The sequence below is a fragment of the Lissotriton vulgaris genome, chromosome 10 (genome assembly GCF_964263255.1).
Source record: "Lissotriton vulgaris chromosome 10, aLisVul1.2, whole genome shotgun sequence".
Classification (NCBI taxonomy): domain Eukaryota; kingdom Metazoa; phylum Chordata; class Amphibia; order Caudata; family Salamandridae; genus Lissotriton; species Lissotriton vulgaris.
Genome location: NC_141698.1, coordinates 226,217,056 through 226,243,723, shown reverse-complemented (window position 1 = coordinate 226,243,723; position 26,668 = coordinate 226,217,056). Strand labels below are relative to the sequence as shown.

General features: G+C 50.1%; 1 protein-coding gene across 3 annotated transcripts in view; it reads right to left on the bottom strand.

Moving 5' to 3' along the window:
* GTF3C1 (general transcription factor IIIC subunit 1) overlaps positions 1-26,668 on the bottom strand; it is a 2,762,707-nt gene that overhangs the window by 853,742 nt on the left and 1,882,297 nt on the right. For all 3 annotated transcript variants that reach the window (XM_086940909.1, XM_086940911.1, XM_086940910.1), the window contains one exon: positions 19,489-19,558. In XM_086940909.1, coding sequence (XP_086797035.1) covers positions 19,489-19,558 — 70 coding nt within the window. The remainder of the gene's footprint in view (positions 1-19,488; positions 19,559-26,668) is intronic.

The following is a 26,668-nucleotide window of genomic DNA, read 5'->3' as shown; positions in this document are numbered from 1 at the left end:
AACCAGAAAATCACAGCAAAAAGACGGGGTGACCATAGGAAGCAGACCCTACTCTCCTACACAACCCCCCATCCCCAAACGTAGGGACATTAAACTAACGTTGACTAGTTGAGTCTTCATGTTCTAAGTGGAAATATCTGGAGAGTCCATCTGCATTGGCATGGTCAGTCCCGGGGCTATGTTCCACTGTAAAGTCCATCCCCTTTAGGGAAATGGACCACCTAAGCAGTTTGGGACTTTCACCCTTCATCTGATTTAGCCACAAGAGGGGCTTATGGTCTGTCTGAATCTTGAAGTGAGTACCAAACAAGTATGGCCTCAGCTTCTTCAGGGCCCAAACCATGGCAAAGGCCTCCCTCTCAATAGCTGACCAACATTTCTCTTTAGGGGTCAGCCTTCTGCTAATAAAATCTATTGGCTGGCCCTGACCATCTTTATTCAGTTGTGAAAGAACAGCACCCACACCCAATTCAGAAGCATCTGTTTGAACAATGAATTCCTTGGAGTAGTCTGGACTTTGCAGAATAGGTGCAGTGCATATGGCCTGCTTCAGGTCATCAAATGCCCTTTGACAGCTTACTGTCCACTGAACTTTCTTTGGCATTTTCTTTGAGGTTAAGTCATTGAGAGGTGTCACAATGGACCCATAACTTTTGACAAACTTCCTGTAGTACCCAGACAGGCCCAAGAAAGCTATGACCTGTGTCTGGGTGTTGAGAGCAGTCCAGTCCATTATGGTCTGGATCTTGCTCTCCAATAGTTGAACCTGACCACCTACTAGGTGGCCCATGTATACAACCTTGCTCTGCCCTATCTGGCACTTGGTAGCCTTGATAGTTAGGCCTGCCTTTTGCAGGGCCTCCAAAATATTCTTCAGGTGGGTCAGGTGATCCTCCCAAGTGGAGCTACAGACAGCAATATCATCAAGATAAGCTGCACAGTAGTCATCCAGACCTGAGAGGACTTGGTTCACCAACCTTTGGAGTGTGGCAGGTGCATTCTTCAGACCAAAGGGCATTACCACAAATTGATAATAACCTCCTGGGGTTGAAAATGCTGTTTTGGCTTTTGCATCATCAGATAGTCTGATCTGGCAGTAGCCAGCTGTTAAGTCAAATGTACTCAAAAACTTGGACGAAGTCAATCTGTCAATGAGCTCATCTGCTCTTGGTATTGGGTGGGCATCTGCCCAAGTGACAGCATTGAGGCCTCTGTAATCCACGCAAAACCTCATCTCTCTCTTACCATCTTGGGTGTGAGGTTTAGGCACTAGGACTACAGGACTGGCCCAAGGGCTCTCTGAGGGCTCAATGACTCCCAACTCCAACATCTTTTGAACCTCTGTCCTGACACAGTCCCTGACATAATCAGGTTACCTGTAGATTTTACTCTTCACAGGCAGACTGTCTCCAGTATCCACCTCATGGGTGCACCAGTTTGTCTGACTTGGAGTCCCTGAAAACATATGTCTATAGGACTGTAGAACTTGTCTGCAGTCCTGTTGCTGTAGGCCAGTGAGGCTGCCTGCCAAGGCTACACCATCAACTGAACCATCATCAGGGTTCTGAGAAAGCAGGTCGGGGAGAGGGTCACTCTCCTCCTCCTGTCCCCCATCTGTAGCTATGAGCAAGCCCATGTCTGCCCTGTCAACATATTGTTTCAATCCGTTGTCAAGAAGCACCCTGTGGGGGCTCCTGGGAGTTCCAAGGTTAACCAGATAGGTTACCTCTACCTTCTGTTCAACAACAGTGTGGGGTCCAGACCAGTTGTCTTGGAGAGCTGCTGGGGCCACTGGCTCCAACACCCACACTTTCTGCCCTGGCTGGTAAACAGTCAGCACAGCCTTTTGGTCATGCCAGGCTTTTTGGAGTTCCTGGCTAGTCTCAAGGTTTTTGGATGCCTTTTACATATACTAAGCCATCCTGGAGCGGAGACCAAGTACATAATCCACTATGTCTTGTTTTGGTGCTTTGAGAGGTAACTCCCTTCCCTTCTTAACCAGACAAAGGGGTCCTCTTACAGAGTGCCCAAATAGAAGTTCAAAAGGGCTGTAGACAACCCCCTTCTGTGGGACCTCTCTGTAAGCAAACAAAAGGCAGGGCAGAAGGATGTCCCATCTTTGCCTAAGCTTTTCAGGTAAACCCTTGATCATGCCCTTTAAGGTCTTGTTAAATCTTTCTACCAGACCATTGCACTGTAGATGGTAAGGCGTGGTGAACTTCTAGGTCACTCCACACTCTTTCCACATAGCAGTCAAGTATCCAGACATGAAGTTTGCACCTCAGTCTGAGAAAACCTCCTTCGGATAACCCACTCTTGAGAAAACTCCCAGGAGGGCTCTTGCCACAACAGGTGCTGTTGTGGTCCTCAGGGGAATAGCTTCTGGGTATCTGGTAGCAAGATCCACTACCACCAGAATAAACATGTGCCCAGATGCTGTTTGGGGATCCATTGGTCCAACAATGTCTATCCCAACTCTTTCAAAGGGGACCCCCACCGCAGGTAGTGGTATTAGGGGGGCCTTTGTGGTGCCACCTGATTTGCCACTGGCTTGGCAGGTGACACAGGAGCGACAAAACTCCTTGGTATCTTTTGACATGTGGGGCCAGTGAGAGTGAGGGACAAGCCTGTCCCAAGTCTTGTTCTGGCCAAGATGTCCTGCTAGGGGAATATCATGGGCTAAGGAAAGAAGGAAGCCCCTGAATGCATCATCAGCTAGTCTGATCTGCCAGTAGCCAGCTGTTCGGTCAAATGTACTCAAATCTGTCAATAAGTTAATCTGCTCTAGGTATTGGCTGGGCATCTGTCCTAGTGAGAGCATTTAGGCCTCTGTAATCCACGGAAAACCTCATCTCTCTCTTACCATCTTGGGTGTGAGGTTTAGGCACTAGGACTACAGGACTGGCCCAAGGGCTCTCCGAGGACTCAATGACTCCCAACTCCAACATTTTTTGGACCTCTGTCCTGATACAGTCCCTGACATGATCAAGTTGCCTGTAGATTTTACTCTTTACAGGCAGAATGTCCCCAGTGTCCACTTCATGAGTGCACCAGGTAGTCTGACTTGGAGTCAGAGAAAACATATGCCTGTAGGACTGTAGAACTTGTCTGCAGTCCTGCTGCTGTTGGTCAGTGAGGCTGCCTGCCAAGGCTACACCATCAACTGAACCATCATCAGGGTTCTGAGAAAGCAGGTCTGGGAGAGGGTCACTCTCCTCCTCCTGTCCCTCATCTGTAGCCATGAGCAAGCCCATGTCTGCCCGGTCAACATATGGTTTCAATCTGTTGACATGAAGCACCCTGTGGGGGCTCCTGGAAGTTCAAGGATCAACCAAATAGGTTACCTCTCCCTTCTGTTCAACAATAGTTTGGGGTCGAGACCATTAGTCTTGGAGTGCTTCTGGGCTACTGGCTCCAACACCCACACTTTCTGCCCTGGCTGGTAAACAGTCACCACAGCCTTTTGGTCATGCCAGGTTTTTGGGAGTTCCTGGCTAGCCTCAAGGTTTTTGGATGCCTTTTTCATATACTCAGCCATCCTGGAGCGGAGACCTAGTACATAATTCACAATGTCTTGTTTGGGAGGTTTGAGAGGCAACTCCCATCCTTCCTTCACCAGACAAAGGGGTCATCTTACAGGGTGCCCAAACAGAAGTTCAAAAGGGCTGTAGCCAACCCCCTTCTGTGGGACCTCTCTGTAAGCAAACAAAAGGCAGGGCAGTAGGATGTCCCATCTTCGCCTAAGCTTTTCAGGTAAACCCTTAATCATGCCCTTTAAGGTCTTGTTGAATCTCTCAACTACACCACTGAACTAAGGATGGTAGGGTGTGGTGAACTTGTAGTTCATTCCACACTCTTTTCACATAGCAGACAAATATCCAGACAAAGTTTGCACCTCTGTCTGAGACAACCTCCTTTGGAAAACCCACTCTTGAGAAAACTCCCAGGAGGGCTCTTGCCACAACATGTGCTGTTGTGGTCCTTAGGGGAATAGCTTCTGGGTATATGGTGGCATGATTCACTACCACCAGAATAAACCTGTGCCTGGACGCTGTTTGGGGATCCATTGGTCCAAAAATGTCAATCCCTACTCTTTCAAAGGGAACCCCCACCACAGGTAGTGGTATTAGGGGGGCCTTTGTGGTGCCACCTGATTTGCCACTGGCTTGGCAGGTGACAAAGGAGCAACAAAACTCCTTGGTGTCTTCTGACATGTGGGGCCAGTGAAAGTGAGGGACAAGCCTGTCCCAAGTCTTGTTCTGGCCAAGATGTCCTGCAAGAGGAATATCATGAGCAAATGTAATAAGGAAGCCCCTGAATGCCAAAGGTATGACCAATCTCCTGGAAGCACCAGGCTTGGGGTCTCTAGCCTCTGAATACAGCAGCCCTTCATCCCAATACACTCTATGGGTTCCATTGGCATTCCCAGCAGCAGCTTGCTGTCTGAGGGGTTCAAGAGAAGGGCAGTCCAATTGTGCCTACCTCAGATCTGCCCTTGAAGGTCCCCCTGTCCCAAGAAACTCAACCTGATCAGGCTCAAGCTCTCCTAGGACAGTTCCTTCTTGGGTCTCACAATCAGCTTCCTTGGAAGGCTGATCCTCATTCTGAGGCAAGGGGGAAGGCACTGCCTTAACCCTACTGCTTCTCCTCCTGGTAGGCAACTGGTCCATTATTTCAGGAACCAGGGCCTGTTGAGTGTTGCACTTTTTGGCCTGTGACCTGGTCACAGCAAGGACATGTGCTGATATACCTAACATCTCTTCATGAGTCCTATACTCCAATTCAGACCAGACTGAAGATTTGAGGTCATTGCCAAGCAAACATTCTACAGGGAGGTCTGAACTAACAACAACTTTTTTGAGGCCAGTTACTCCTCCCCAGGAGAAATTAACAATTTCCATACTATGGGTGGTAGTGAGATTGCTTGTATTGGTCACTAGGTAATTGTCACCTAGTATGATCTGTCCAGGGTCCACAAAGTTGGGTCTCACCATGGTGACACTTGCACATGTGTTCCTGTAGGCCTGAGACACTTTGTTATTAATTAAAGGAGTCTGTCTGTACTCGACCAAGTTACTGGGGCTCACAGTAGAGGACATAGCCATGTCCACATCACAGACAAGAACAGCTTGAGTTGGTATTCTGACTAGGCCAGAATCCACCTCAGTTCCCATGCTTACCCCTACTAAAACCTTTGGTTGAGAACCACCACTATTAGCTGCACTAGGGGTACAGTTGCCTTAGGGGTAATTGTGGTTGGAGCTTCCACCTTTTGGTGCAATCACTGGACCAATGAGTATTAACCTTACAAAAGTTGCACCAGGGTTTCTTTGGACCTTGAAATGGATTAAAGAAAACTTTATGAGGAGGGCAGTTCAAACAAGGGAGGAGAAAGAATTAATTAAACCAAAAGTCAGAGCTAACTTTCTACTCCTGACTTCGCCCCAAATTGAACCTTATCTAAAAATCGTGAGCAGACCATACCATCGTCACCTGCTTATCAGATTTAGGTTCAATTTAATCCAATACTCCCTGGGTGATTTTCCTGTGTGGGGTGTTCCTGATGAGTCTACCCCGTGTAGCTGTGATAACTTCTCCGAGCAATCCCTCATGCATTTCATTATGTTTTGTAGCCACTACAAAGTGAGTAGATCGAGGTTCTTGGCACCCATTTTAAGAGATGCAGGTTTTGTCCAGGTACGGCCTGCTTTACTTTATCTTCAGTTATTAGGTAGTACCAGGACAATTCTCGGGGTTGCTAACTTCCTGGTCGCTGCCATGCGTACAAGGACCAGGATGCTATCCCCGAGACAATTGGAAGGGTGATTTTATCACCCTGTTTTCCTGCTATTGATCTTTTAACCATTTTTAACTTTTTGCACTGTGTAAGATTTATACTAACATGAACCCTCATATGTATGTACAGTGGACACCGTGACAGATTTGAACCCCTGATTGCATGCTTTTTTAACTTCCATGAATTTTACTTAATTGTTTTGCTTTTGTAACTCTCATGAATCTTATCAAATTGTAATTAACTTTTAAATATATGCTATTTTGTCGCTTTTATGATTTTAAATGTAATCGAATAAAGATTGTTTTGACTTGACTTGGACCTTCTTTATTTTTGGATTTCTTAGAACCCCCTCATTAGAAGCTTTTTGGGGACCTGGCGAAGACTTCTGGTCTTTTGCTTTCTCCCCATCCTTTTGGTCTTGCTTCTTCTGATCACCACCTTGGTTCTGTACCTTCTGCTTCACCCTGGTTCTGACCCATTTGTCTGCCTTCTTTCCTAATTCTTGGGGAGAGGTCAGATCAGAGTCAATCAGGTGTTGATGCAATAACTGGTTCTGACAATTACTAAGAATCTGCTCTTTCATAATCAAATTATACAATCCTGTATAATCATTGACCTTACTGCCCAGTAACCAGCCTTCCAGAGCCTTAGTAGCATAATCTACAAAGTCAGTTCAGTCCTGAGTCTGTCTCTTTTGGGTGTCTCTGAAGAGCAACCTATACTGCTCAGTGGTTAAGCCATACCCATTTATCAGAGCACTCTTCAGGACAGTGTAGTTGTTGGCATCCTCATCACTAACTGTGAGGAGCTTGTCTCTCCCTTTATCTGAAAAGGAGAACCATAAGATTGCTGCCCACTGACTCTTGGGTACCTGCTGTACTCTGCAGGCTCTCTCCAAAGCAGGTATCCACTTGTGGATGTCATCCCCACTCTTGTAGGGAGGGACAATCTTATTTAGGTTTTTATGGTCATGAGACCTTTCCCTATCTCTAGGAATGTTGCTGCCACCAGTGGGCTCTAACCCTCTTACATTTTTCTCTGTTTCAAAAGCCAGGGTCTCTTTTGCAAGGGCAACTTCTTGCCTCTTGATGCTTAGATTTACTTCATTTATCCTAGCTTTGTGCTTTCTCCTCTGAGGGGAAGTCATCCTCCTCACAGCAGAGGCACTGGACCCTACTGAGATATCAGAATGACCAGAACTACTGGACAGTGATCTGTTCCTTCTGTTTCCACGGTTAGGCCTACTTGGAAGGTTAGAGGGGAGCCTACCATGGCCCTCTCCACCTCCAGATAGTCCTGTGTTGCCCAGGTCAGATTCATCTACTGCATCCTGGTCATCATCCTCATCATCAAAGACCAATGGATCTTCTCCAGTTGGAATTTCCTCTGTTGATGGATTGCCCCCCTCTCCACTACCTTGGTTCCCTGGGTCTGATGCATTCTCTACATCATGAGCCACTAAGAGATCTACCAGGTGGTTAAAGGTTGGACTATGTCCTTGTCTCAACTTTCTGACTGCACACAGGCTTCTAAGTTCATTAAAAGTGAATGAGATATACTTAGATGGCACCCTCTGGGTGTCTTCTTGAAGAGGTCCACTAGGGCCTGCTTCCAAGGACATTTTCTAGCGAGGTGTGGTGTGTGCACCTACCTACACTAAATGGTTTCCTACTAGAACCTCTCTAAGAGCTGTAGTCAGGGTGTGCTAAGCCCTTCCACCTACAACTGCTAAGTTCAGTAGAACTTAAAGTTTTATAATAACTTGGTTTATATGTACCTAAAGGTAACTTAATGTGATCTTTCAAATGATATCTCAAGATTATATGGTAAAACAACAGCAAGCTCTTATCCCATCCGCTGAACACCAATGTGAGAAGTTAGCCTGGCATATGATGTCCACTATTCTAGCGGGCACCTAGCACCAGTCTAAAATACCCTTATTGCACAAGTTACTACTTGTGTAACGATATATCTGTAAGAGACATTAGTTAGTGATAGATTCCTTACCTTAGAATATCCCCAGGCGTCAGACTGGATCCGGAAACTTTTGCGTAGCAATACCCCTGCGCGCTGGTAGGCGTTGTCTGCGGCTCTGCGTCCGTCGTCGGCGTCGTGAGCGCCGGGATGACGTCGTCGGAGTACTTAGACGGCGCCCATGCGCGCTGACGTCAGTTCTGATAACACAGCTTTTCCGCGCCAGATACGCAGAGCCATGATAGAACTAACACTGGTGCCATGAAACTAGGGCCCTGAAAGGGGATGACCTTAACCCTAGATATCGGTTCGCAGAACGGGGAGGATGGGTGGGCGGTAAGGAATCTATCACTAACTAATGTCTCTTACAGATATATCGTTACACAAGTAGTAACTTGTGCATCTGAAAGAGACACGTTAGTGATAGATTCCTTACCTTAGAATAGATACCCCAGCAATACCAACCCCGGTGGTGGGTCTGCGAACCAATATCACACCAGAAAGTCCTGGAGGACGGAACGGCCAAAGAAGCCATCCCTCCGGACTTGACTGTCCAGGCAGTAGTGTCTTGCGAACGTGTGCAGCGAGGCCCACGTGGCTGCCTGACAGATGTCCTGCAGGGGGACACCGCGGCCCAGGGCAGTTGTCGTTGCCGTGGCCCGAGTGGAGTGAGCCCGCAATCCAGCCGGGGGCTCCTTCCTCGCCATGGAGTAACATGCTTGAATACACAAGATGATCCACCTAGAGATGGTCCTCTTGTGCACAGCCTTTCCCTTCTTCGCGCCCACGTAACCAACGAAGAGTTGGTCATCCACCCGGAATTGGCGTGTGCGATCTAGGTAGTAGGAGAGCGCACGTTTTGGATCCAGACGGTGGAGCCTCTCCTCCTCTTTCGAGGGATGCGGAAAGAAGGTGGGCAAAGTGATGGACTGCCCGATGTGGAAGGCCGTGACAACCTTGGGCAGAAAGGAAGGTCGTGTACGTAACACCACCTTATCAGGATGAACAGACAGGAAAGGTGGAGAAGAAGAAAGAGCCTGGAGCTCACTCACCCTCCTGGCAGAGGTGATGGCAACCAGGAATGCCGTCTTTAGAGTAAGGAGACGAAGAGGGCAGTTATGAAGCGGCTCAAAGGGAGCACACATCAGATAGGTGAGAACCAGATTCAAGTCCCACTGGGGCATCACAAAGGGAACAGGAGGAAACATGTGCGTGATGCCCTTCAGAAATCTACTCACAATAGGGGACTTGAATAAAGAAGGTTGAATTGGTAGCCTCAAGAAGGCTGATAGAGCAGAAAGGTACCCTTTAAGAGTGCCCAGAGCAGAGCCCTGCTGGGCAAGGGAAAGAAGAAAGAGCAGCACTTCCGAAAGGGGTGCAGAGAGAGGATCCACAGCCTTTGCTGTGCACCATGCCACAAATCTGTTCCACCGGCAGGCGTATACCGACTTTGTGGAGGGACGCCTGGCTGCCAGAATGATATCACAGACTTCGGGAGGCAAGTCAAATGGCCTCAACTGCCGCCGCTCAATCTCCAAGCTTGTAGGTGGAGACTGGACAGGTTCGGGTGCAGGACCGTCCCCTGCTGCTGCGACAGAAGGTCCTCCCGAAGAGGCAGACGAATCGGGGGATCGACTGACATGCTGAGTAGCTCGGGATACCAGTATCTTCGTGCCCAGTCCGGAGCCACAAGGACGACCTGGGCCCGGTCTCGCCTGATCTTCTTCAGCACTCTGGGCAGAAGTGGTATAGGCGGAAAGGCGTACAACAGACCGCAGCTCCACTCGCGACGAAAAGCGTCTCCGAGCGAGTGCCGCCTTGGAAACTCCAACGCGCAGAACTGCTGACATTGCGCGTTCTCTTCTGTGGCGAATAGATCTAACCAAGGCTCTCCCCACTGTCGAAAGAGACCTTGCGCCACGTCCGAGTTCAGACGCCATTCGTGATCCATCATGCACCGGCGGCTGAGTTCGTCCGCCCTGGCATTCAGAGAGCCTGCCAGGTGTTGAACCACCAGGGTCACGCCCTGATGTTCCAGCCACTGCCAGAGGCGCAGAGCCTCCTGGCAGAGGGTCCACGACCCCACACCGCCCTGTTTGTTGCAGTACCACATGGCGGTGGTGTTGTCGGTGAACACTTGCACTACGCTCCCCTTGACAGAGGGGAGGAATGCCTTCAGTGCAAGACGAATCGCCCGCAGCTCCAGAAGGTTGATGTGGAGCCGGGACTCCGCCGGAGACCAGAGGCCTCTGATCTCCGCCTCTCCCATGTGGCCTCCCCAGCCCAGGAGGGACGCGCCCGTCACAACTACGTGCTCCGGCTGGGGTAGGGAGAGGGGTCTGCCACTGACCCAGTCGCGGTCCGTGAGCCACCACTGCAGTTGCTTCGCAGTGCCCTCTGAGATCAGGACATGATCGGACAGGTTGCCCTGGTGCTGGGCCCACTGAAACTTCAGGTCCCACTGCAGAGCCCGCATCCGCCACCTGGCGTGACGCACCAGAAGGATGCAGGAGGCCATCAGCCCCAGAAGCCGCAGCGTCAACCTGACCGAGACCCGGGATAACGGCCTGAAGACAGGAATCAGAGCCTGAATATCCCGAACCCGCTGTTCGGGTGGGTAAACCCGGAACTGCGCCGAGTCGAGAACCGCTCCGATGAAGAGGAGCTTTTGAGAGGGACACAGGTGTGACTTCGGCACATTGATGGAGAACCCCAGCAAGTGCAGGAGGTCGGCTGTAGTCTGGAGGTGGCTGACGACTGACCGGGGCGAGCCCGCCTTCAACAACCAGTCGTCGAGGTAGGGGAAGACTGATATCCCCTGCCTGCGCAGATGGGCTGCGACCACCGCCATCACCTTCGTGAACACCCGTGGGGCGCTGGCAAGGCCGAAGGGGAGCACGGTAAACTGAAAGTGCTCTTGGCCTACCATGAACCGTAGGTAACGCCGGTGGGCCGGCAGGACGGGGATGTGGAAACAGGCGTCCTGCAAGTCCAACGCTACCATCCAGTCTCCCGGGTCCAGGGCAGCCAGGACCTGAGCCAAAGTGAGCATCTTGAACTTCTCCGTCCGGAGGAAGCCGTTGACGTTCCGCAGATCCAAGATAGGGCGTAGGCCCCCTTTGCCCTTCTTGGGTACCAGAAAGTAGTGGGAGTAACAACCACGTCCTACTTCTGGCCCAGGAACGCGCTCGATGGCCCTCTTGGCCAAGAGGGCCGAAACCTCCTCTTGCAGAAGTTGCAAGTGATCCCCCGACACACGGTGGTATTGAGGTGGCATGGATGGAGGGGAGGACTCGAAGGGGAGGGAGAAACCCCTTCGGACAATTTGCAGCACCCACCTGTCCGAAGTGACTGTATGCCAGTGGGAGAGGTGATGGCGAACCCTGCCTCCCACAGGCGTCACATGGGCCTGAAAACTCGGACTAGGAAGGTTTTGAGGCGGGGGCTGCTGATGGAGGTGTGGACTGGCCTCGCCGCTGGCCCCGACCACCGCCACGGCGGTTCCCACGTCCGCCACCGCGTTGCTGAACATTCTGCGGCGCGTGGCTGACGGTCCGTGGTGGGGCGCCCCTTCCGTGGCCACGAAAGGAGCGAAAGGCACCCGATTGCTGGCGTGGGGCCGTAAGGCCCAAGGACTTGGCCGTGGCCCTGGAGTCCTTGAAACGTTCCAGCGCATGGTCTGCCTTGTCGCCGAAGAGGCGACGGCCATCAAACGGCATGTCCAGGAGGGTGGCCTGGACATCGGCCGAGAAGTTGGCGGACCTCAACCAGGCGTGGCGTCGAACCGCCACCGTCGTGGCCATCGCCCTGCCCAGTGAGTCCGTGGTATCCAGCCCACACCGGATAGAAAAGCGTGCCGCATCTCGGCCGTCCGCAAGGGTTTGGCTGAGTTTAGCCCTGACCTCCTCAGGGCATTGTGGCAGCACCTCCGCAACCGTGTCCCACAGAGTGTGGGTGTAGCGGCCCAAGAGACAGTTGGTGTTCACAGACCGTAGCCCTAGGCTCACAGACGAGAAGACCTTCTTCCCGAACTGCTCATATCTCTTGGATTCCCTGTCGGGCGGGGCCGACGGGAATGCGGTTTGGGAGTTAGAGGCCTGGATGACCAGGCTCTCGGGGGTGGGATGGGTGGACAAAAAGCATGGGTCGCCCGGTGCCGGGCGGTAGCGTCTGGCCACGTTCCTGTCCACAGGGGGGCCCGTGGCGGGCTTGGACCAAGTGCCCAGCAGAACGTCACACAAGGCCTCATTGAACGGCAGGAGGGGCTCCGCGGAGCCGGACTGCTGTTTGAGGACCTCAGTGAGGAGATTAGTCCTCACGGCCGCGACGGGGAGCTGAAGGTTTAAGGCCTTAGCTGCCTTCGTCAACACTACGCTGTAAGCAGAACCCGCCTCCGAAGACACAGTCGGGGGCGACGTAAATCCAGTGTCTGGCGAGGTGTCAATACCACTGGCCTCCCCAAGCTCATATGTCCAGTCCTGATGCGACTGGCAATCACGTGCCAGAGGGTCCTCCGACCCCTCCCATTGCTCCTCGTCACCTGGCTCCTGGAGACCAGGATTAACAGCCAGGGCCTCCTCGTGGAGATAGAAGTCTCCAAAGGCCGACGGAATCGGCGCCCAGCGGCGCCCCTCCGACTCCTGAGTAGGACCGTAGGAAACATTGGGGTCGGCAACCACATCGGCTGCCGGGGACGACACCTGAAGGGACGGCGCCGGCGAGGTCGTAAGGTCGACCGGCGAGGTCCCGGATCCGGAGCCGGATCCAGCAAGGTCGCGCGGCGCCGGGACCGAAGTCGCCAGCGGCGCCGGGCCTGAAGCACCCGACGTCGTCGGGGCCGAAGCGCCCGACCCGGAAGGACCTCCAGACGGAGCCGATCGGCCCGAAGGCGCCACGGGAACCGACTGAGGAGGGAGGGCCCTCATGGCCATGAGGTACCTCTCGACCTCCTCCTGCGACGCGCCGTGCCCAGGGACCCGAAGGTGTGGGGCAGGCGGCGACGCTTGCGGCTCCCGCGGAGCCGCGTGGGCGGTGTCGCCCGAGTCCCCGGCCGCATCGAGCGAGCGTCGGGGCGGGTCGGAGGACCGATGGTGTCGTTCCGACCTCTCATGCCTCTTACCTGAGGACTTGGAACCAGACGATCGGTGTCCACTCCCGGAACGTCGATGACTCCGACCTCGCGACCTGTCCCTCGACCTCCCGTGGGACCGGGACCGGGACCTGGAGCGGCGCGGGCCGAGTGCCTCAGCTCGAGACGCTTGCGGGACCGCTCCCGCCTAGCCTTCGACGTCAGGGCCCGGCAGTCGACGCAGGTTCGATCGTCGTGGTCGAGGCCTAAGCACTTCAGGCACCGGCGATGGGGGTCCGTGACCGACATGAGTCGGCCGCACTTCGAACAAGGCTTGAACCCGGGCATCCCTGGCACCGATAGTCGAGACAGTAGACTAAGAGAAGATCAAAAAGGATCAAAAACTTTTCAGTCAAAAAGTGACTGGGGGTAGAGCTTCTTCCGGATCTGCGCTAGCTGGCGCGGAAAAAAGAAGAACTGACGTCAGCGCGCATGGGCGCCGTCTAAGTACTCCGACGACGTCATCCCGGCGCTCACGACGCCGACGACGGACGCGGAGCCGCAGACGACGCCTACCAGCGCGCAGGGGTATTGCTACGCAAAAGTTTCCGGATCCAGTCTGACGCCTGGGGATATTCTAAGGTAAGGAATCTATCACTAACGTGTCTCTTTCAGATGATGGTGGTTGTAAAGTCAACCTTATAGACAAGATATCCTAGTGGTAGCATGGACCAGCAGTCCTAGGCTAAGACTTCAGAGAGCATGTGAAGCAAGCTGTTTTACCAATTATAATCCATTGAATACCAAATGAATGGACACCACACAAGGTATATATCAAATATATATGTATTTCTCTCCAACACTACCCCGCTGCACTCTTTATGAGGTCAGAGATCGAAGTACATCACAAGTTACTCAATTAGCATACGATAAGTTGCACAAATACAGTTACGCCCTAGGGGCCTCACAAACCATATACTAAGTAAGTGGTATAAGAACCACTACAGAAATAGTGAGTAGGCCTAGGGCATCGCTGGGGCTACACGAAACAACCAAAGGTTAGGAAGTAGGAGACCCACGGGTGACGCGTGCAGTGTCTAAACACAGCCGCGAGTTACCATTGACTTATAATGGAGAACGAAGAAATTACAAAGATACTGTTTAAGGGCACTTCCGGATGCACTACGACAAAACCCCTTTAGACTAGGACACTTCGAGAGTCAAGACCCACGGGAGCACCAGAGTACTCGTGTTACCTCACCCAGGGAAGCCGGGTGCATAGGTGCCTTTTGGTGCCGGGTTTCGTCGATGCTTTCAATGGAGATCTGCAAAGAAGTGCTGCAGGCGGCGAGAGGAAGAGTGTCCGGGTGGATCCAAGGGTGGATCGAAGATGTGAAGAACCTGAAAGCAGAGGGGACAGAGTCTGGGTCACTAGCCAGTGACCAGGAAGGAACCAGGCGATGGTCTCAGGTGAAGAGGTGAAGCTTGTCTCTGCAGCCAAGAGGACCAGGAGGTGTCGACAACTACCAGGAGCTGGATTCGAGCTGTCCCACAAAGGATCTAGTTGACTGCGGTGTCCGTATCTGGACTAGACCCAACAAGCCTTGGCAAACGCAATCCACGCAGGAAGTGAAGATTGGCTTTGGAGCAGACCAGCAAGGTCTGAGGAGCTTCTCCTTTGCAGGGAAGCTGGAGCAATCCTGGAGAAACCAGGAAAGCAGTTTGGTTTCAAAGGTTTGTCTTCAGGGGGCTCACTAGCCTGCGGGCTAGCAACCGGGAAGAAGCATTCTGAAATGCAAGAGCGGGCCCCACGTGGCACTCGTGGAGTGTGGAGGGCTGAGCTTCGGTGCAAATGGCGCTCAGGTGTGGGGCTTCTCGTACCCCAATGCACAGCTGCGAGGGTACCTCAGTAGTTGAGCTGTTAGCAAAATGCAGGATGTCCAGGATGTTTGGTCCCACGTCTTTCGTGTCTGCCACGGGTCTCAGCTTTGCTGTGGATCGGAGTCAGAGAAGTCTGGAAGTCCAGTTCCTGTGTCGCTAAGTCTTCGGCTTCCAGCGGAAGCGTCGACAAAGCAAACCGGCAAGTTACTGGTGGTGCCGGTTTGCACAGGGTGGTCACTCCTTGGCCACAAGGGAGATGTCTTCAGTCTTCTAGTCAGAATAGAACGTCGAAGGTCCAAGAGTTCTGTATCAAAGTTGCGTTCCAGGATAATCTAAAGTCCTGGGGACACAGCTCCTATCTTTATACTACGAAAATGAGCTGTAATACCTGCTAGGTCCCTCTTATGGGTGGAACTGGGAAGGGGGTGGTTACATCCCTTTCCCTTTGTCCAGTTTCATGCCAGAGCAGGGCTGGAGTGCTCCAGCAACTGGTTTGAACCGGGCTATGCATGGAGCACCTTGTGTGCCCCAGGCAGTGTCTCACAAAGCATCTGCTGATGCAGCCCTCCCTGTCCCAATACATATTAGCCTGTCTGGGGAGATTCTGGCACCTCCCTGGACAGGAAACCTATTGTCCAGGCCTCCCCTGCTGGAGTTTCGTCCAGCAGCAGGAGATCAGACTTGTGTTTGTGGCAAAAGCATCCATTTTGTGATGCTGGGGCTCTGTTTAACTTTAACTGGGTAAAGCAGTAACATACATGTCTTTTCCCTCTAGAAGGGTGGAATGCTACCCCCGCCATCAGAACTGGGGGGGAGGGGGGGGGGGGTAGTATTCCAAAGTGTTTGACACCTTACACAACATGTTTTGATAAAGCCAAACCAAAGTTAGCCTTCACCGCGAGGATTATAATGCATTAAGAGTATATGGTATGGCTATATCATAGAACAGCTCTAAGGAGATGGTTCCGAAAGCTGCAGAAGGGCTCAGTTCATGCTAGAGCACCCTCTCGCATAAAACCAAGCACTCTGCCTCCTGGATTGACGAGGTCTACCATAGGAGTGTCTTATAGGTGCATATGTCTCTATATATATGGGTAGATATAGGTATAGTATATCTAAGTAAGGGGTGATTACACCACCTTACCCAAGCTGAGTGATCAGCCTGTGGTGTCAGTTTGGATGGCCAGCCAGGGGTGGCATAATACATGCTGCAGCCCCTGGTAGGCCTTGTGTGCACCTATGCCCTGGGTACTTATGGTATACTATACAGGGGCTCCCAGAGGTGACCCAATACCCAATCAGGCGTGTACCTAAAGTACATGGTATCAATGTAGATAGAGAACAGCTGGGCTATGGGTCTCATTAGCAGGCCCACAGCCACACTAAAGTCGAAAAAACAGAAAATCACAGCAAAAAGTGGGGGTGTCCATAGGAAGCAGACCCTACTCTCCTACATGCAGCATATGTAGTAAACTATAAGTTACATTCAAGTGCAAGAACTCAAGAGTGGTTAAACCAGGGTCATTCTTTCAGAGAAAAAATACTGTCACGTCATTGATTTAACTGGTACAAAAGACAGACTCAAAATACAGTGCATGCAATCAGTCTGTAGCGGAGGTGTTGTGTGACGTAAACAACAGGGATTCTGTTCAAGTTTTCAAAGATCATTTGAGAATTATTGAAAAACATGAGAATGTTTCTGGAAAAGTTTTAGGCCTTCTCCTCACCCATTTTGAACTTGAGATTAACCCCAAGAAGGATGCGGTTCAGGTGAAACCTAAGATGAGAAATGTCCCACATGTGTGAGGGAAAAAATTGTCGCGAGTACTTTATGGATAGGCATCTACCCCTGCAGTTTGTCAGCAAGCAATACACAGGTTTTGTGTGCAGTGAAGGTGCTAATAACCTTCCAGGATGATATTTTGGTCACGAGGAAGACTAGGAAAAACACAATCGGAGGGATGATGTTGGGCTGAGTAGGCTGCTTGCAAGTGGTTTATTACTGAGGTTGAACAAATGTGATTTTGAGCTGGAGCAGTTGGAGTATTTGTGATATAATCAGTGCAGGTGGCGTTAGTCCCAAAACCGGGCTAGTGAAGGCTATTGTAGAGGCTCCGGCGCCAAACAAAAGGTTACAAGTCATGTATTTTGTTGTGTATGTTACAAGAAGTTCTGCCAAATTTCAGCACCACTGCCAAACTGATCATGAAACTGATCAATAAGAGAACCGATTTGGTATGGGGTAATGAGCAGCAGGGTACTTCTGCATGTATCATAGCAGATCTGTTGAAAGCTCCCCATTTGTAGCTATGTATTCCTGGGTTTCTGATTCACCTGACAGTTGACACCAATGATGATAGGTTCAAAGCAGTCATTACACATAAAATACTAAGGAAGAACATTGGGAATCCTTTAAGTCCTATGTGCTGTGGGATGCAGAGAAAACATACTCTTATTGAGAAAGAAATGCTACTTTGCTTGTTGGTCGTGAAAAGGATCAGGAGCTATTTGTGAAGCACACATTTAATATTCATGACAGACCCACAATACCGGGGGTGGGTCCAGTTGCTCTACACGGATCATTGTGCAAGAGTGCCTGTAGTGCAAAGCCGCTTAGATGTGTGGGAGACACAGCAGGGCTGCACACTGCACCCCTCCTGTTTGCATTAGCGATAGAACCCCCTGTGATCTGGGCCTGATTGTTTAGTGGGACTGGGGCGTACGGCTGGGTGACACTATCTACATCATATCGTTCTAAGGGGACGGTGAGCTTTTCTACATTGCCACCCCAAGCATATAGCTAATCATACTGTTGCAACAAGGAAACGGCGTGTAGGGTGGCGACAGGCGAGGGCGCACGATCCGAGTGGAACACCTGCCCTCTGTCGAACGAGGACAAAGGCCTCAGAGACAAGCTGCAGGACCTACCAGCTGGCGAGCAACGCCCTTGAGGCCGTGACGAAGGGCGATGCTGCAGTCTGAATCGGCCGCTCCTGGCTTCCATGGCAGGGGACGGACACTGGGACGACACCGACCTGGACAAGCGGGCTGACGGCAAATTCATTCGGCGCCCCCGCCGGGACTTCAGTTTAAGGTGCTGACAAGCGTCGCAGTACTTAGAGTCATGGTGCTCGCCCAAACGCCACATACAGATAGGATGAGGGTCCGGCGCTGACATCTGACGTGCACAAGTAGGACACGTCTTGAAGCCAGAAGGCATTTGCACACTGTTTCTCAACGCAAAGCGTGAAAAGAAGGCCTGAAAACAAGCCAGGACATGATCCAGATCCGCATTGCACGCGGAAAAGAGAAAAAGCTGATGTTGGCGCGCCACGGTGGGGCTTGTGTGAAATCATCCGCTGGATCCCCACCGAAACAAGAAAGACAGTCACCCACGCACTAGTTACCAGCCGACTGGATTATGGAAACACCCTCTACGCCGGAACCACAGCCAAACTACAGAAAAAACTCCAACGCATCCAAAACGCCTCAGCCAGACTCATATTGGACATCCCCCATCACAAGATCACATTTCCGGTCATCTGAAAGATCTCCACTGGCTTCCCGTCAACAAGAGAATAACGTTCAGTCTCCTCTTCCACGCACACAAGGCCCTCTACGACTTTAGACCCGAATGCCTCAACAAACGTCTATCCTTCTACACACCCACCCGACAACTACGTTCATCCAATCAAGCCCTCGCCACAATCCCGCGCATCAATAGATCCACCATGGGAGGAAGATCTTTCTCCTATTTGGCGGCCAGGACCTGGAATTCTCTCCCCACTCACCTCCGCCTCACACAGAACCACCTCTCCTTCAGAAAGCAACTAAAAACATGGCTATTCGATAAATAATACACCCACCCTCACTCAAGCGCCTTGAGACCCTCTGGGTGAGTAGTGCGCTATACAAATTACTGAACTTGAACTTGTGGACGTCACGCCCGCAGACGACGTCAGGGCGGAGTCATGGGATACCGCCCCCGGCATGCAGAGATGCAGTTTTCCGGATCCAGTCTCACGCCTGGGGATAATTCTAAGTTAAGGAATCTGTGGCTAGTAGTCTCTATCAGATGCGATGTCTGTTACTCATGGGGTTAACCTCTGCCACTACACTGTGCTAGAGTTCGATGTTTTGAGTTGTTTTTGTATTACCAAAAAACAATAAACAGACGTTAATGAAAAAAAAAAGTCAGCACTTAAGCATTTGGAGCTTATTGTTTAGAGATGCTCTACATCATTGGGAAGAACAGGTTCACTTTTTTGATCTCATAGAAAATAAAAGTGGGGAGAGAATGTGGCCTACCGGCAAGGGCGGTCACCTTCGGTACAGGGGAACAGGGTTCGAGTCTCGGCAGATGATTCTGGGTAAATCACTCCTCGCGCCTAACAGAAAATGAATGTGTCCCTCTGTAAGGTAACTGGTGCTAGTGTAAAGCGCTTTGATACCTTCGGGTCTAGTTTGCGCTATATAAACCTCCGGTAAATAAAAAAAAAAAAAGGCTTCCTACGCTAGCGTGTCATATGTACTAAAATGACTCTTACACTTGCACTATACCTTCTTTAAAGATGCTGCATTTTTAAGCAGTCTAGCACCGCTAAAACACCAATGTTCAAATTGACAAGCTGTAGAACGCCATGTTACATCCTAGGCTGGACACACTAACCTTGAGACTAAACAGGAGAACCTTAAATTAAACATCCGAAGTTTAAAACATGCTGTTTAGGATTAGTGCTATTCTTAATCAATGTCAAACAATGATTACCTGCAAAGGAATGCTTGCTAGAGAACGTCTGTAGTCTCAGCGTAGGGCATGGATCAGGATTTGCTACACTCTGATTAAAAAAAAAAAAAAGCAAAATATTAGCAGTAAGCACGAGTGAAATAAAATGCTGAGATATAACAGTTCAGAAACATAAGCTTACTTGCCATTCACAGTTATGTGGCATGCTTCCCGCATACAACATTTCTATTCAATTGCAAGAGAATTTTATAAAGTTAGCCTTGTAATAGAATTATTATTTCGACATGCTGTTCACAATATGTCTACGCTAGCTGCCTGAACATGAAAACCTCAATAAAATATTCAGAAAGAGGCAGCACTTATATAGCGCTCTTTCAGGTATAAATCATAGTGCATTTATTATATTTTAAATTATAAACCCATGTCATTCTAGTAAAGTTAAGAATGTTACACAGTGATCATTGTGCAGAAATCAGCACCCGTTCATTTAAAGAGTGTATAGCTAAGAATGTAACCCCATTGAAAATACTTTTCTTGAAATAAGCAGATTTCCTTCATAAATGATGTAAAGTATCATAAACAATTGGTTATCATGGTCAAGTGCATCTCTAAAGTAGGTTCAAACCTAGCATAAATTACAAGAGATCTTTATTTTTATAAGTAAATGTTATTGTTAATCAAACATGTGCAAATACACAGTGCAATCAAGATATCGTGAATTGATCTAGAAAAGACAATACTATGCGTCACATTACATCAATCCGCAATACATTTATAGCAGTTCAACCATTTCCCACAGATCTTATGACGCATATGTGGCAAATCCCTTGCTTTGTTGATGGCTTCCTTAACTTTTGCCAAAAGTCCACTGCTGCCCGGCATTCTGCAGTGGCCGTCGGGACACTTCCAGTATCGAGCAATGTTCTGTTAGCTTAACGTTGTGCCAATCCTCATCAGTGCACGTTTCCCCCCACACCTACCTCTGTTGTCTAAGATACCTAGGAGTGCGATGCAGGGAGAATTGTCAAGTGCTGTTTCTTTTATTATTCTAGAGCGAGAGGGGGAAGTATGTCAGACCAATACTTAACCAGGGCAGGTCCAGACCATATGGAAGAAATCGCATTGGTTAGCTGATAGGCCCTATGGAGGTCTGATGGGCACAGGCAGTGCGGAGGGCGAACCCGCCTGCAGAAGTCTGACTGGAGGCCCCTGCGGATCCTTTCGGCATAAAGAGGCCAGAGAGAGAACCAGTAAAATGCAAAAAATGTGCAGCATTGCCTCTCTGTTGACCTCTACTGACTGTGATGTACCTGGAAACTCAGACGGAAGCGAGACTAGATTCTGAATTAGCTCCAATGTAGATAGGGAGCAAGATCGGGAGGCATGTTGACACCCTCACATCCTCTCTGAAGGTCGAGAGTGGCAGGAAGTAAACAACTCCTCCTTCAGCTTCTTATGCTATTTCTTGGACTTACCCAAGGACTTTCACCACCACTTACTTTTGACCGGTCACTACGAATACAATATTTATGTTTGGTGACAAATCCTCGCCTCAAGGTCAATAAGGTCTTCGGATTTATCTGGGCACAGTATTCACAGGTCCCGGAATTGTGCTCCAATCCCGGGCACCAAAGACAGGCTTTGTAATGCTCCGTCACAGATATCTGTTTGCAACAGCCCCTATGTAGTTTGAACCCTGTTGTCTTAGGGGGGTGACATTTTCCATTGAACACTAGAAAATGTAGTTGAAAAAGGAGTATTGAAGACCAAGGAGACGTCCCAGATCCACTTCTTAAGGTGCAGAAACAAAGGAACTGGCAGAGTGCATAGGTAGCACTTATATGTGGCTCTGCTGGTCACTTCTTGAGTGGAAGCCACACCGCGTCATTGACGCGGAGCCACACACCACCTATTGGTGGGTAAGAGTACTGCTTCAAAAGTTCTGGAACCAGTCCGATGCTTAGGAAATGCTCACAAAGTGAGGACTCTGTGGTCAGAAGGATCCATCAGAAGTCCTCATGCTCGTGCAGTCTCTTCAGGGACTTTGTAAGTACCTTCCTAATCTTCAGTGCCTGCATAAATCCTGGCTTTAGAACTCACTACGTTGAGGTTGCCCCTAAAATGCCCACCCTCTGTGACACCATCCAGTTCAGATGTATGTGATGGGGACATATGAAGGCCATGAGATGCTCAGGCCTATGTGGCACACAATGTTATTCTAGATAATCCAAAGGCATTTAAAAGGTGAACTGCTTGTTCACGGTTGGGTGCTGATGGGTATCCCCCTCTGACCAAAGGGAGTCGAATGGAACTCAAAATTGAAGAAGCGCTGTTTTGACTAAAACAGTGTCCCCATGAAGCACTCCTTTGGGGTGGAACCCCTTCCTTTTCAACACAATAAAGGTACACAAGATTCAAACTATATTCTTTGTGTTCTCCACATATATTTTAAACCCGGATGAAGGGCTGGATCCCGAAATGCATTGGGACCATGTATCCTAAATCAGGATCTGAAGCAAGTTGTATTTATGCATCCAAATAAGCATTTTGAACTAGATCAACAAATTCATTTGTGAAAACCACATTTCTGAATACCTATGTGGCACAACATGGTTTAAAATATATGTGGAGAACACAAAGAATATGGTTTGAATCTTGTGTACCTTTATTGTGTTGAAAAGGAAGGGGCTCCACCCCAAAGGAGTGTTTCATAGGGACACAGTTTTAGTTAAAACAGCGCTACTTCAATTTTGAGGACATATGAAGGACCCCAAGCCTTATCCATAACACTATGGTGCGGTCCTCTACATAGGTTATTAGCAGTGTTGTCAAGTTATCTTGCGAAGGCTCATTTGCAGCCCGTTATCTTCTCAGTAGCATCTTCCTCAAGTAAGGGCACGTCCTGCACTCCTGAGCAGCTGGTCAGCTGTCCTTGCAGTAGGGCCAAGGCAACTTTTCATTACTGGGCTTGTCCAATACCTCTAGGTTACTGGTCCCGAAACAGAAAGGAGAGTTAGAAATCATTACCTCAACCATAGTACAGTAAGATTTCTCCTGAACTCCACTGACATCTCCACCCAGCTCCTCCCAAGACTTGAGACTATACAGAACACTGCAGCCAGACTCACCCAGGACCTCCCTAAACAAACTCGTATCACACACCCCCACTCCCCCCCCATCTGAGAGACCACCACTGGCTCACCATTCAAAAAAGATGCCAGTTCAAAATCCTCATTCATGCCTACAAAGCCCTCCATGACCTAGGACTTGCCTACTTTGATGGACTGAACTTCCACCAACCGACTAGACACCTCTACTCCTCTTACCTTGCCCTCACACTCACCCCCCCCCCCCCCCACATCCGTTGCAGCGGTGGCCACTCCATTGCTGCAAAGACCTGGAATGAACCCTACCCAAGGTCCGTACAGCCCCCTCAGTGGCACACTTCAGGGAGAGACTCAAGATGTGGATCTTCGACGAAGACACAGCGCTCAGACACCCCTAGGGGTGACAGTGTTGGCCTTTGGAAATTCTGTTTGATTGGGGTGGACTGTGAGAAGTTAGCCTGGCATATGATGTCCACTATTCTAGTGGGCACCTTGCACCAGTCTAAACAACCCTTATTGATGGTGGTTGTAAAGTCAACCTTATAGACAAGCTATCCTAGTGGTAGCATGGACCAGCAGTCTTAGGCTAAAACTTCAGAGAGAGCAAGCTGTTTTACCAATTATAATCCCTTGAGTACCAAATAAAAGGAAACAACACAAAGTATATATCAAATATATATAAGTATTTATTTCTAACACAACCCCTCTGAACTATTCATGAGGTCAGAGATCGAAATACATCACAAGTTACTCACTAAGCATACTATAAGTTGCACAAATAAAATTCTGCCCTAGGGGCCTCACAAACCATATACTAAGTAAGTGGTATAAGAACCACTTCAGGAATAGTGAATAGGCCTAGGGCATCGCTGGGGCTACACTAGACAACCAAAGGTTAGGAAGTAGGAGACCCACGGGAGACGCGTGCAGTGTCTAAACCCAGTAGCTAGTTACCATGGACTTATAATGGAGAACAAAGAAGTTACAAAGTTACTGATTAAGAGCACTTCCGGATGGACTGCGGTAAAACCCCTTTAAACTCGGACACTTCGAGAGTCAACACCCACAGAAGCACCGGAGTACTCAAGTCACACCCAGGGAAGCCGGGTGCATAGGTGTCTTTTCATGTCGGGTTTCGTCTGTGTTTCCTATTGAGATCTGCAAAGAAGTGCTGCAGGTGACCAGAGGAAAAGTGTCCGGGTGGATCGGAGATGAGAAGAACTTGAAAGCAGAGGGGACAGAGTCTGGGTCACTAGCCAGTAACCAGGAAAGAACCAGGCGATATCAAGTTGATTGAGGTGAAGAGGTGAAGCTTGTCTCTGCAGCCACAAGGACCAGGAGGCGTCGACGACGACCAAGAGATGGATTTGAGCCCGCCCACGAAGGATCTAGTCGACTGCGGTGTCTGTATCCGGACTGGACCCAACAAGCCTTGGTAACCGCAATCCACGCAGGAAGTGAATATTGGCTTTGAGTCAGACCAGCAGGGTCTGGGGAGCTTCTCCTTTGGAGGGAAGCTGGAGCAAGCCTGGGGCAACCAGGAAAGCAGTTTGGTTTCAAAGAAATGTCTTCAGGAGGCTCACTAGCCAACGGGCTAGCAACCGAGAAGAAGTGTCGAGCGGAAATGCAAGAGCGGGCCCCACGCGGCACTCGTGGAGTGTGGAGGGCTGAGCTTCGGTGCAAAAGGTACTCGGATCTGGGGCTTCTCGTACACCAATGCACAACTGCGAGTTACCTCAGGAGTCGATGCAGTTAGCAAAATGCAGGATGTCCAGTCCCACGTCTGTCGTGTCCGCCACGGGTCTCAGCATTGCTGTGAATGTGGGTCGGAGTCAGAAGTTTGAGAGTCCAGTTCCTGTGTCGCTGAGTCTTCGGGTTCCGGCGGGAGCGTCGACAAAGCAGACAGGCAAGTTACTGGTGGTGCCTGTTTGCACAGGGTGGTCATTCCTTTACCACAAGGGAGACGTCTTCCGTCTTCTAGTCCGAATAGAATGTCGAAGGTCCAAGAGTTCTGTATCAAAGTTTCGTTCCAGGATAATTCAAACTTCTGGGGACACAGCTTCTATACTTGTACTGAGTTAAGGGGCTGGATTACCTGCTAGGTCCCTTCAATGGGTGGACCTGGGAAGGGGGTAGTTACACCCCTTTTCCTTTGTCCAGTTTTGCGCCAGAGCGGGCTGGAGTGCCACAGCCATTGGTTTGAACCGGGCTATGCATGGAGCACCTTGTGTGCCCCAGGCAGTGTCTCAAAAACCATCAGCTGATGCAGCCCTCCCTGCCCCTATACACAAAACCCTGTCTGGGGAGGTGCTAGCACCTCCCTGGACAGGAAATCTATTGTCCAGGCCTCCCCTGCCGGAGTTTCGTCCAGCAGCAGGAGGTCAGACTCGTGTCTGTGGCAGCAGCATCCATTTTGTGATGCTGAGGCTCTGTTTAACTTTAACCGGGTAAAGCAGTAACTATATGTCTTCTCCCTCCAGAAGGGTGGAATGCTACCGCCGCCACCAGAACTGGTGGGTGGGGTAGTATTCCAAAGTGTTTGACACATTACACAACATATTTCGATAAAGCCAAACCAAATTTAGCATTAACCGCGAGGATTATAATGCACTTAAGAGTATATGGTATGGCTATATCATAGAACAGCTATAAGGAGATGGTTCCAAAAGCTGCAGAGGGGTTCAGCTAATGCTAGGGCCCCCGCTCACATAAAACTAAACACTCTGCCTCCAGGATTGTCGAGGCCTACCATAGGAGTGACTTATAGGTGCATATGTGTCTATATGAATAGATAGATATAGGTATACTATATCTAAGTAAGGGGTGATTACACCACCTTACCCAAGCTGAGTGATCAGCCAGTGGTGACAGTTTGGAGGGAGAGCCAGGGGTGGCATAATACATGCTGCAGCACCTGGTAGGCCTTGGATGCACCTATGCCCTGGGTACCTATGGTACATTCTACAAGGGCTCACAGAGGTGACCCAATACCCAATCAGGTATGTACCTAAAGTACATGGTATCAATTTAGAGAGAGAACAGCTGGGCTGTGGGTCTGATTAGCAGGCTAAACTCGAAAAAACAGAAAATCACAGCAAAAAGTGGGGGTGACCATAGGAAGCAGACCCTGCTCTCTTACACCCAGGGCATAGGTGCATCCAAGGCCTACCAGGGGCTGCAGCATGTATTATGCCACTCCTGGCTGGCCCTCCAAACTGACACCACAGGTCTGTTCACACAGCCTGGGTAAGGTGGTGTAATCACCCGTCACTTAAAAATAGTATATCTATATCTACCTTATATATAGATACATATACAACTATGAGTCACTCCTATCTCCAGCCCCGCTCTGGCGTGAAGCTGGACAAAGGGAAACGGGTGTAACCACCCCCTTCCCAGGTCCACCCACAGAAGGGACCTAGCAGGTAATCCAACCCTTTTACTTGGTATAAGTATAGGAGCTGTGTCCCTAGGAGATTAGATAGGAGATTAGATTATCCTGGACGAAACTTTGAAACACATATCCTGGACCTTCGGCGTTCTATTTCGACCAGAAGACATCTCCCTTGGGGTCAAGGAGTGACCACCCTGTGCAAACAGGCACCACCAGTAACTTGCCGGTCTGCATTGTCAAGGCTCCCGCCAGAACTCGAAGACTCTGCGACACAGGACACGGACTTCAAGACATCTCTGACCCTGCTTGACGATCCCAGCAAAGCTGAGACCAGTGGCGGACACGAGAGACGTGTGACCGGAACTCCTGGACATCTTGCATTTTGCTAACTGCATTGACTCCTGAGGAAACTTGCAGTTGTGCATTGGGGTACGAGAAGCCCCAGACCTGAGCACCATTTCCACCGAAGCTCAGCCCTCCACACTCCATGAGTGCCGCGTGGGGCCTGCTCTTGCATTTCAGCTCGACCCGTCTTCCCGGTTCCTAGTCCGTTGGCTAGTGAGTTCCGGAAGACTTCCTTTTGAATTTAACTTGCTTTCCTGATTGCTCCAGGATTGCTCCAGCTTCCCTGCAGAGGAGAAGCACCACAAACCTTGCTGGTCTGCACCAAAGCCAATCTTCATCTCCGGCGTGGATTGCG